This window comes from Rhamphochromis longiceps, linkage group LG6 (genome assembly GCF_057381845.1).
Source record: "Rhamphochromis longiceps isolate RC_006_pf linkage group LG6, R_longiceps_female_GT1.1, whole genome shotgun sequence".
In the NCBI taxonomy this organism is placed as follows: Eukaryota; Metazoa; Chordata; class Actinopteri; order Cichliformes; family Cichlidae; genus Rhamphochromis; species Rhamphochromis longiceps.
In genome coordinates, this window is record NC_140562.1 from 1,229,345 (window position 1) to 1,241,535 (window position 12,191).

General features: G+C 41.9%; 1 protein-coding gene across 1 annotated transcript; it reads left to right on the plus strand.

The window, feature by feature from the left end:
• The first annotated feature begins 6 nt into the window (after positions 1-6).
• Positions 7-12,191, plus strand: LOC146667098 (lipopolysaccharide-responsive and beige-like anchor protein). Its single transcript, XM_085408369.1, has 6 exons — positions 7-118; positions 262-374; positions 6,068-6,208; positions 7,390-7,509; positions 10,997-11,149; positions 12,153-12,191. Exons 1-6 carry the CDS (start codon positions 49-51, stop codon positions 12,189-12,191), a joined length of 636 nt encoding a protein of 211 aa, XP_085264495.1. The 5' UTR covers positions 7-48.

The following is a 12,191-nucleotide window of genomic DNA, read 5'->3' on the forward strand; positions in this document are numbered from 1 at the left end:
AGACGCATCTCTCTGGCCACACCTAAGCAGCTGTTCAAGGCATCCAACATGACTCAGCGCTGGCAGCGCCGTGAAATATCCAACTTTGAGTACCTGATGTTTCTGAACACCATCTCTGGTGAGGACACCGCTCAGCACCTGTGTGATGTTATTGCAGGGTGTAACACAGAGGTGCTGTGCACATTTTAACAGTCTATGATGCTAACTTTTTTTTTTTAACAATATTTGTCGCCCCTCTCCCCCGTGCTGTCTCCCCTCCAGGCCGTACCTATAATGACCTAAACCAGTACCCAGTCTTTCCATGGGTCATCACCAACTATGAATCAGAGGAGCTTGACCTCACTCTGCCCAGCAACTTTAGAGATCTGTCTAAGGTAAGAGCGTGGAGACGACTCCTCTCCCCTGTTTTCACTATAATGGATCTTTTTTCTTCTTAATTCCCTGAAAAAGTAGGGGGGGGCATTAACACACAGATAACTGTGTGTGCATTCTTCCTAAAGTCAATTTTGTTGCTTTGTAATTGCCATTGATCATAGTTTAGTGAACCTGCTCTTTAATCACCGGTGGCTGATTGCTAGGATTCCACACGTGCAGAGCATTTTTCCCATGTAACGACCCAAGTATTTCAGATGTCTGAGAAGAATTGATAGAATAGTGCAGTTTGAAACTTTTTATGTTACTAGCGTCATGCTATCTATGTTGATGAAGTGATTCTATATGCAGTGATTTGCACAGTTTTCATCAGCTCACAGATATATGAAATTTGAGTAACAATGTGACAAATTTCCCAAAACTGCAAGTGGTATTCATTACATCTAATCTGTATGATTAGTTGTTGACTTTTGCTAGTTCAGGCAATCTTGACCTGCTGCATTTAAAACATATGTAAGCCCCTCATCTTCTCAGTCTGCAGCTCCTAATTTGTGGCTTAGCTATCATTTTCTGGCCATAAATCAAAGTTTCCTAATTGAATTCTTTCAAGTTTGACCTTCCACAACACAGCAGGAAGTGAAGTAATACTCCCTGGTAGCTCCAGGCATCGAGTGATTGGGCTTAAAACAATGAAACCTGCCCTGAAATGCTCCCTGGCACATAAATACACACACTCGCATCGCTAAAGGATTCTCCCCCATAATTGTAGGTAGTCACGCAATTATTTACTCCCATTAACTCCCTCGCTTTTACACGTACATACTCAGATGGAAAAAGGCAAAAAAATAAAAGAGCACACCCCTTAGCTTGTCAGCTAACGTTGGTGGATGAACAGTCCAGCGGTGGGAGGACTCAGGATTAGTTTTAGAGTGGGAAGATTGAGCGAGTGTCAAGCTCCTGGTAGGAAAATGACTGAATAAATCAGCCATGGAAGCAAAAGAAAGCATGTGTTAATGGACAGGGGATCTGTTGGAGCAAATGCTTTTTAGAGGTATGCTGGAGGTCATTTGTTCAGGTGCAGACGTGGAGGTAGTCCTTTAATGAGACAAAGTGGAACATATTGGTCTTCTTTCAAAGATATCGCTCTTTGAATAAAACGATAAGTAAGTAAATTAGAGTCTGCATTGGTTCGGGTGAGATTAGACGATCTAGGAAGTCCAGTTTCCCTAATAATGTGTTTTAGCATTTCATGGAGACTCTCCAAAAACTCTTCATAATTTTCGCTCAGTCCTGTTCAAACATGACGGTATACATGTTATACCGTCATGTTATATGTTACTAATACACAGATGGATCCATGGGTGGAAATTAGGGTTCACTGTGTTGGCTGGGTACAGAAAGGAAGAGCCAGTGACCTTCTGGCTCTACTTTTTGAGCCACCATCAACTTGACTTGCTGGCATTTTGCATGTTATGTTCAAAAGGACAATGCAGATTTAGTTTAGTTTTGCAAGAAAATTCTGTAATGGCAGCAATTTTAAATTTATTTATTTATTTAGGGGACAGCAAGCCTAGTATTGCTGTTTCTTTATGCAAGCATTCATTAAAGTCCATCAACTGCCATCAACCATTGGAAATGAAAGGAAGAACAAATATCTGCAGAATATAATCCAGATGCAACGCTATTGTCCTGCACAAATACCACAGTTATGAAACACAAGTGAACCATCTCCTCACACTTTCATTCCTTCACACTTCCCTGTCACATAGATTCAAACATCTTGTCCCTTAGGTTCTCTCCAGTCCTGCTTTCACTTTCAATCTGCTCCTCTGTGTCTCCGTCCTCGGCTTTTATCCCTCCCAGTGTAGTTTTTATCCACTGTAAGCAGCTGCATAATTCTTATGTTTATCCTGCTTGATGTTGCCCAACAGGGTGAAATGTGACAGTTGTATTTGCCCCACCAATACACACACAGGCACAAAAACCACGCAGCCTTCCCGCGTGGTTTCTTAGCTCATTTCTGCTTCCTTCTCTTCTCCTTTGCACTGCCATGGAGTTTGGACAGCTCAGCCTCTGTGCTCAGTCAAGCCTCGCCGCCCCGGGGACTTGAATGAATGGGAGAGTTGGGTAAAAGGAGGAGAAACAGAAAGACGATCAGAAAGCAAAAGAAAGAGGAGGAGAGAGTGTGAGAAAGGGAGAACAACATTATTTCCCATCCCTTTAACCCTTTTTCTTTTTAAAGAACAGAATGGAAGCAGAGAGAGCAAGAAGGAGGGGAGGGAGCAGAGCCAATCTTTATTACATCTGTTTTATTCATGTTGTTGACACGCGTGTGATATTAATGTATGACTACTGGACCGTGCCAGACTGCGGTGTCTGGAAAAAGGCAAAGCAGCTCTGTGCAGCCCTTCAAATCAAACCCCCACCACACGATGTTGCTCCTACAATCATTTGTGCTCCCCGTTTCTTTTCTTTGCAACCTAATATTTGGTGACCTTCAGTGTGTGTGTGTGTGTGTGTGTGTGTGTGTGTGTGTGTGTGTGTGTGTGTGTGTGTCTGCACCATTCAAAACTGTGCTTACTTTCCCATTTTCCCCTCTTTTGTTTGCGCTCTATTGTTTTTCTTTCTTGTCTCCTTCTGTTTTCCTCTCGTGCTCTCTTTCTTCCTCACCCTTCAAATCTCTCTTGTCCCCCTCTAATGTCACGTTGGTGGTTGTCTCTTGTAGAAACAGGTCATCTGCGAAGCCTCCAGTGACATTGAGAAGCCAAATTGCTATGAATGTGTGTGTGTGTTTGTCACACACTGTCATCATTCCCAGCACAACAGAGGCCACACAGAATTTATGTTCCTTGCTACCAGAGCCATTCTGACCCCAGGGACTTTCTTATCATAAACTCTAACCTCAACCTGACATCAAACGCCGACCCCCGAGATAACATTGTAGTCACGATAAGCTCTCGCTTGATCTGACTGCAAGTGTTTTAACACCTCTTTTTTATTCCTCCACCCCTTTTTGCACCCCAGCTCTGCATACTGTCGCACATCTCCCCACAAAAATCCACTTGTTCTTCATAAAGATGCTTTATATAACAAAACCAAACCTAAATTTGACATTTTAACAGATAAAATTCATCTTTGGGGCGATTTTTACAAAAGAAAATTGTTATTTGATCTGTTTGAACTTGAGTGTTCGTACAAGGTGTCCTTACAGCAAAGGCACGCCTTCATCTATTCATAAAAGGCAAAAATATGTAAATAAATAAATCCACTCTTACTGTGCTTTTAATGAAACAAATAATTCAAACAATTGTTAATCTAATATGTACTCTGCATTTACATAGCAAGAAAATAGGACTTACTGAGCATCTTGTGTACCTTTGTGCTATAACGTGCTGCTCACAGACACATGAGCTAATGGTGTATTGATCTCATCGTACTCGCCCCATATGTTTATCCCCCCAGGCCCTCCACACCATTTTCACTGTTTAAATAGGACATTATACATAAACACTCTCTTCAAAAGGCTCTTGTGATTTATGACTCAAAGCCCTACTGATGCTCAAATCGTCGGTGAGCCATTATACTTCATCACCGGTGACCCATTAGTGTTTTAAAAGCAACGTAGCACTAGGTAATGTTCTTATAATAGTTTCTCAGGAAGGTGCTTATTGTTCCTTGAGGGAGTGTTTTTCGCTTGGTATGCCTACATATAAAAAATTACTTTTTAAATATTTGAGTTCCCAAACCTCTGATTATTTGGGTAAGGAGGAGAGTTTAGGCAGGATAACATACATAATATATAATAATAATAATAATGGATTGGATTTATATAGCGCTTTTCTAGGCACCCAAAGCGCTTTACAATGCCACTATTCATTCACTCTCACATTCATACACTGGTGGAGGCAAGCTACAGTTGTAGCCACAGCTGCCCTGGGGCAGACTGACAGAAGCGAGGCTGCCATATCGCGCCATCGGCCCCTCTGGCCAACACCAGTAGGCGCATATATATATATATATATATATATATATATATATATATATATATTTTTTAAATACATCTCACCATAGCAGTTTTAAAATGTCACTGTTACACCATCTGCAGCTGCCTTCTTGATTTAGAACAGATTAAGACTAATTCAGCATTATTTTCCCCATCTTTACTGAAAACTCTGGCTCAGTTTTCTTCTGTAGTGTACCCTTTAGTTAAAAGTATGTGATCGGTTCATTTGTCTGAGAGCTCATCAGAGTGCTATTCTTTGCCACGACGTATTGGGTCAATCTGTGATGGGGCAGCAGCAGGCGCTCCACCAGCGCACCGCCGGCCGCTCTGCTCTGATGTACGGCACCGTCGCTGCCGCTTTGTTGTAGCTACTGTAAGCTGAGAGCGCTAGCCCCACAGTAATTTACAGCAGTAAACAATGTCGGGCTCGAGCAAACCAACAGCCCCCACGTGCCCTCACACACAATTCTCCCTCTCTCCCTGTCACTGTGGCACTTTCAGTCTTTTCTTTCTTTTTTTTTTTTTATATGCCTCCTCTCCCTTTTCTTTTTTTAATGAGCCGACTGTTATTAGGGCTATAAATCAGGCCAATGGGTGTGATGTATAATTCACTGTGTGTACTCACCCACCCCAGTGGCCCTGAGGAAGCCCACAGTGTATCACTGTCAACATAGATCTGCACAGTGTTGTGGCACAAGGCAATTCGCTGTGTAAATGCACATACGCACAGGAGCACTATTTACAAAATAACCAAAAAAATGCATGCATTGAACAAAAAAAAAAAGCAGCAATAACTGCAGGACCGTGTGCATCACTCCCAGTACACACACAGGTACACAAGCATGCACCATTACACCCACATAAAACAGTAGCCATTGCACAGATCAATATCATAGACCTGCCCTGTATGTGTCTTGCTGTGACATGCACCCTATGATATGAAAGAGATCCAATTGATCCACACCCTACTAGGCCCCCATTCTCAAAAGGGCATCATTCCATTACCATTGATCTGCTGTGTGTGTGTGTGTGTGTGGGGGGGGAGCAAGATGATGGAGTGGTTCGAGGGAATGAGGCACAGCCTGCAGAAGACTAATAAAAATTGAACCAGCCTGAAAGTGATTTCTATAAATGAGTATTTAAATAATAGGCGAGCTGCACAGGGTTATTGGCTTTTTTTTTTTTTTTTTTTAAGAGCAATGGAAAATTAATGCAATTTAACCATTTTTTTTCTGGACTATAAATAGGGCTGGTGACCAGTGTATTAGTTACAGATTAATAAAAGTAAAAATTAAAGGAACCCACAGCCTTGCTATTGATATTCTGAGTAGGCACTCTTTCATTGGAGCACATTAGTTTTCTCTGACAGACTACAGCTGCAGGGGCTCGGTTTCACAGCCTCTAAAAAGCACTCTGTGGGAAAGGATTGATCTGTCTGAAGGAAAACATCATCTAATATTCATTTGAGATAGCACAATGGTTATTAGCTTCATTCGCCTTGCAACTATTATGCAGCAGTGAGTGGTCCCTGTATTCACAGTAAAATTCAGTACTGCCTCCCTGCTTTTGGTTTGTGTTTTTTTTACTTTCACGCATCTATCGTGTCCTAATATCTGTTTTGTCGTATTTATTTATTTTTCAGTTTAGCTGTTTAACATGTTTGACCTATTTTTTGTTTGTTTATATTTATAGCCCATCGGTGCTCTTAACCCCAAGAGGGCAGCGTTCTTTTCAGAACGATATGAGACCTGGGAGGATGATCAGGTGCCGAAGTTCCATTATGGCACCCACTACTCCACCTCGAGCTTCACCCTGATGTGGCTGCTACGTATTGTAAGTGCAGTGCACGTTTGGAGTGTTTAGGAGCATTCGTGACTTTTAATATAAATTCTGGAAAATAATGAAATAATTATGCTTGTGCAAGAATTTCACCTTGCTCTTTAAAAGTGTAGTTAAGCGCAGTATTTAAATTGGATTCTTCTTTTTAATGAACAGTACATTCATGATGTGGAGGTCATGAATGTATTCTTAATTAGACCTAGGATTTTATCAAATTAAGAGTATATGCATGCTAAATATTGCATAGCATGCATGCATGGGGTGATAATAAATGAAAAGCAAAAGCAGTGCACCTAAAGGTCTGACCTTCACCTTGATGCAAATTCTCAAGGTTTTTCTTTTTAATAACAGGTACTGAAATGTGATTTTGTTTGTTTTTGAAGCACATTAGTGGTGTATATTTTGCACTAGAGTGCTCTCTTGTAGTACCTTTGTTGAATGGATGCCATCAATCTTTCCATACTACACTCTGGGGAGAGGGAGGTTACTAAGTTTCTCCAACGTGCAGTTTTCTGCTGTTATTGTCCCAGTAGCTCACTGTCTCTGTAACTCCCAGTAGAGTTACCTCATTGATCTCTGCACATCATTAGCCAGCTTACTCTAAAGCCACTTTACCAGAAGCACTCATTTATAACTCTCGCTTAAAGATCAAACTTAACCTTAAATATGAAATGAAAATGGGTTTGTGTAGTAACTGTGTATTTTGTAAGATTTTACACTGATGTATAAACTACAAGATCAATTTGCTCACTGTCCCACCGTTTAAAAAGATTAAATAAATGAGGCTTGCGTCATTTCAGGCTGGACTTAATTAGCTATTTACAGTATTAGTTTATAGCTGTGGTACAGCACAGTGTGCCTGTGCATCAGAGAGATGGCTATTGATCTGCCCTAACAAGATTATACGTGATTAGAAATGCATCAGCAGCACATGTGCATTGATTTTAGTAGCACACTGGGAATATTGTTGTTTTACTTGTTCATTTTTGGCTTTAAGTTTGTTACAGGGTGTGCAGAAAGGGTCAATTCTAGGTCAAATATATTGACAGAGTGTATTCAAACTGTAGACATGTTGACAACCATGTTTTCATTGCAGAAAAAGCAATTGGGTGGTTTCAGTTATAGGAGTAGACTCCCCAGTTTATATTCTTAACCATAACCTTTATAATTTCCAGGAACCCTTCACCACGTTCTTCCTTAACTTCCAAGGAGGAAAGTTTGACCATGCTGACCGCACCTTCTCCTCAGTATCCAGGGCTTGGAGGAACTGCCAGAGAGACACATCTGATGTTAAGGTACCATTCATACTTATGCATGCTCACAATGGATCTGGGGACAAAAATAATAGAAGTTGGACGATAAAGTCCCGAGCGCTGCAGGAGAATAAATCCAAGTCCAACACACATAAAAAAGAGAGGGTTTCAAAAGAGTAATGTCCAGTCACTACCAATCATTGTCCCTACACAATGATAGCTTCCTGCTCTTCTGATCAAAGCGTTGGTTTAATCCTCATCTGTCCCAGCCGTCTGTCTCAGATTCAGTCAGCTATAACATGGACTTGAATCCCTGCCCACTGGGCCCCCAAACTCTGCTGCGCCGACGGATCTACCCTGAAACGGCACAGGTCATTCTCATACCGAGCGCCTTCGAACCCCCAGCGCACACTTTAACTGCTCTCCTAAAACATTTACAACTACACTCAGACATTCTCTGTCAAAGCTGAGTTTTGCTTGCTCTCCCGGCACTGGGTCACTGGATGGGGGAACAGCAGTGGTGTTGGGGGTTTTGACGCTTGATTGCGTTTACCCCCCTCCCGCATCCCTCTGATAAAACATGTGGATTGTGTTACTGTGTAGCTGGCCAATGCTTGATTGCAAAAGCCCAACAACAGCCTTAGTTTGCTCTCTTAGTCCCAACCTGTCAATGTGGATCAAACTGTGAGAGCTCAACTTCAGATCAAAACAAAGAGGAAATCTGGACGTCGTCAGTTTGTTTCCATGTTCAGCTTGAATTTTTAGCATATTTTGAATGAAAATCTGTCGACTTTATCCAGTTGGATGCACACATTCATGCTCCTTTTTCTGTTTTTGCTCAAAATATGAATGTGTGCAACCAACTGGATGCAGTCCAGTCGCATCCATATTGCTTAATTCCTCTTTTAAGCAGTAGAGGAATTAGGAGTGAGATGTATCAATTCAGTAGGGTAAGTACACCATTTAGCTTTAGTATTGGGACCATTGATGGCAACCCTCTGTCTCTGCCAGAGGGCAAAAAGCCCCTGTGTTTTCATACGCCACTGTTAAAGAAGGGGTGATAATGGGCTACAACACCTAGATTCAATGTGTCTCTAGCCTGGGTGACGCTAGAATGACCTGCCACCCCCAATCCCCTGACCCCTAGCCTCAGCCCACAGGCATCAGAAGGGGGAGACACAAGAGAAGAGGGGTTAGAAGTAGCAACAGTGGAAGTGTAGCTGGAGAGCCCAGAGGCCAAAGCCCCTTCCAGTGACCCATGACAGGACAGGATTGGGGATCAGAGGGGCTGGCCTCTGACCAGGCTGGAGCAAAAGGGCCACTGCACATAATGGTCCATGTAAGGCAGGCTTGAGTGTTGGGGAGTGAAGCCCTCAAGGTTTCGTTGGGGTATGTGCATGCGTGCGTGCACGGGTGCCGCTCTCTCCTGCTCAAATTTACAGCAGGCTGTAGCCGGTGAACCCGGGTGAGCAGGAGGCCTCGTTAAGAAGGTGACCTTTAGTTTTAGGTCAGCTTTTGTGGAGTGAAGAGATTTCAGAAGTGAGGAAGTGCCGTGTTGTTTTAAAGCTGTGTGTTTGCTTGCTCATTTGATTGGATCTTTTCACCCCATTAATGAGAGGGGGAGATATTGTGCAGCTAATTTGATAAGAGGAATGTTATTATTTGCTTGTATTTGTAAAGATCATGTTACATATGCTAAGAATTGAATCTTTTCAAAATGCTTCTTGACTTCCGAGTTTAGTTTTTTGGTTTTTTTTGCTTTGAGTGTTAGCTGTCAGCCAATCGCCACTTAGTTTTGAAGGTAGGCCATTCATTTCTAATGCTAGGTTATTAACATGTTTGTCACCAAATTCCCTTAGAAATGCCCATAATTGATTCTTTATAGTGTTTTCTGTATATGCAGGTGAATGTAGTTATAGATAGTTATAGTTCATATAATTATGTATTTTGTTACACAAAACCTGTCAAGTCTTCATAGAGCACATGGACTGTATATTAAAAATTTGAATTAGGACCAAGTCATCACCCACTGGTTTGTGAAGTCCTGTCTTATTGGCTTGAGATCAGAATTTGCCCATCATCACACTCATCTTACAGCATCTTTTTGGACTCTAATGAGGACTGTAATATGGAAATGATCATCCTGTTTTATTCACTAAGAATATAAATTAGTGATTGAAAGTATAAATGCATGTGTCAACTGTTTACTGCTTTCCCCAGTCAAATAGGATGAAGGGTAATTTTTCCATAGATGCTTTATAATCTGACTTTTTTTGCAACTGCCCCCTGCTGACCATAAGACAGAATGCACTTTAAGGCACTTTGCTTTCCCTTCATTTTTTTCAGTCTATTGGGGAAAAATGCAAAATACCATATATTTCACGCTCCACTTTCCTTTCCTTATTTGCATGACACAGCCAAGAACTGAGCCTTCCCGTGTCCTGATTGTGTCGAAGTTTGTGAGACGTACCCACAACAATAACACAACAGCTAAAGCCTGGGAAGCGTTGTTGATTTATCTACATGTTTTTAAGCTCAAACACAATCTTAATGTTTATACTCACTGTGGCAAGTTCTGCTTTGTTTAGAATGACAAATGGCTAAACATATAGGGTTACATCTCCTGTCATACTTGCATTTCTCTTCACTCTCGTGCAGATTGAAAACATGCTGTGTTGTTTGTGACAGCCAAATAAAATCATCATAGTAAGACGAGAATTTAGCTGACTTTTCTTTGTTGTTGTGGAAGAGAGGGGAAAATCAGAAGTGAACCTTTTTTTTTTTCTTTTCTTAGACACAAAGAATATGATCATTGCATCAGAATAGGGAGAAACCACAGCCGAGTGCACTCAGAGGCTTTTTACAACAGACCAGCGTCATGTAATTTCCACAAATAATTCTGCCATTCAGAAAACAATACAGCAATACTATCTATATACAAAAACAGTGCTGCTTCGTTGTGTTTATTTTCCCTGCTCTTGTTCTTCTTAAAGAGTTACTCAACACTTCAAAAGGGCTTTTTGAGTTGTAACATAATGTGCTTTAATTTGGGGAGGCCGTCCACCTCCCTTAGCCCACAGTTTGACTTGGAGTCTGCAAAACCACACTCATCAAATTTATGCTGATCAAGACTCACAGGACTTTACACTCTTTTTTTGGGGGGGTAAAGCTTCTACTTATTTACTCCCTGACATCTGTAGAAGCACCAGCCCAGTTGCTTTCTTTCCTTTCACACCCACACAGCACTGTTTCACATGTGAGGGCGGTACCTTGATTATTTGAACTGGTTCAGGGCCACCTTTTGTGAGGCACAGACCCAGGGGTGAACATACCCTTTATCTTCTTGGACATCATGTTCAGATCTAGCATTGCCGTTATTCTAAATTTCCATTGGTGATTATGCAGAGCTTTCTACAGCTGCAGCATCATGTCCGATAACTGTTGCAGATTCTCAAACTGCTTTTTTTTCCCCCTTTTCTCCCGATAACCAGTGTGTGTTCATTTATGTGTCTGTGCTTTACCCTTTCAGGAGCTGATCCCAGAGTTCTACTATCTGCCTGAGATGTTTGTTAACGCCAGCAATTACAGCCTGGGAGTGATGGAGGATGGCACTGTAGTCTCTGATGTTGATCTGCCACCTTGGGCCAAAACCCCAGAAGAGTTTGTGCGCATTAATCGACTGGTAAGAAAAGTACACCTGAATGCTGTGTCCCATGTATGATCCAGGTTAAAGCAAGTGTGCATTAAAAATATACTGAAGCCATCATAGAGTCTAGGCAAGAAAAAAAGTTTTTGTGTCGTCATTCATGTATAGCCTTGTTTTCTTTCTTCCTCATATGGCACATGGCGCAGGCCATCTGAGCCCCAAGCTTAGCTGGAAATGCTAATTTAAAGAGACAGTGTTATTTCCTGACCTTCACACAGTTCTTCCTGTTACCTGAGCCTCCCCTCCTCTCACGTGTCCCAACTTTCAGATTGCTTTGCCGGCAAATTGATCCAGCTCTGCCCCATCTAATATCCCCATGCAGCCTCACGGTCCCTCTCTCTGCTCTGTTCATACACATCTGGAACATGCCGGTGTGTGCAACTGCAACTGTGTTTTTGTGCAGAATAATTATGCAGTATCCACTTTCTGATCTCCCTTTCCGGTCCGCCTGGCCAAAGGCAGAAATATTCTGTGTGTATATTCACGTCAGATGTTGTCAGAGTGGCTGCCGTGTTTTCATTATACTCTAGATGTTCTCTTCTGTGCTTTACACAACATGCACACACACTGTTGGGAGACTAAGGTAACACTTTGGATCAGATTTCTCAGCGCTAGAAGATCTAGGAGCCTCAGATGGGGGGTTAACATTTTCTCTTCTGCTTTGCTGAAATTGCTTATCATTTATGCTTTTAGCCCTTTTATCTTTAAAACATTTTAACTTCATGCTGACAGTGAAAGGACAGCTGTCCCCTTACAAATAAAGCTTATTCATAATTTTGTCTGTCTGTCTGCATAAACACAATTACAGAAGAAAACTAAACTGTGGGTTATAACGCAATGTAATCTGGAGCCTAGCGCAGGCCACTTTTCGCTCTCAGTTACATATTTGGGGTAAAAGCAGTGGCAGCTCCATGTGTGATGTGTGCCCACAGTAGTAATGGGTGCTGATGATGCTGGGTGTGCTCTGTGACCTGTGCAGTCTTATGGTGGGGGTCTGTTAGCTAGCCTGCTGATATGA

Excerpts from the sequence above, each read along its gene's own strand:
- LOC146667098 (XM_085408369.1), top strand. The coding sequence starts at position 49 with ATGACTCAGCGCTGGCAGCGCCGTGAAATATCCAACTTTGAGTACCTG. Across the intron at positions 119-261 it reads GTTTCTGAACACCATCTCTG|GCCGTACCTATAATGACCTA; the intron begins GTGAGGACACCG and ends TCTCCCCTCCAG. Across the intron at positions 11,150-12,152 it reads TTGTGCGCATTAATCGACTG|TCTTATGGTGGGGGTCTGTT; the intron begins GTAAGAAAAGTA and ends TGACCTGTGCAG.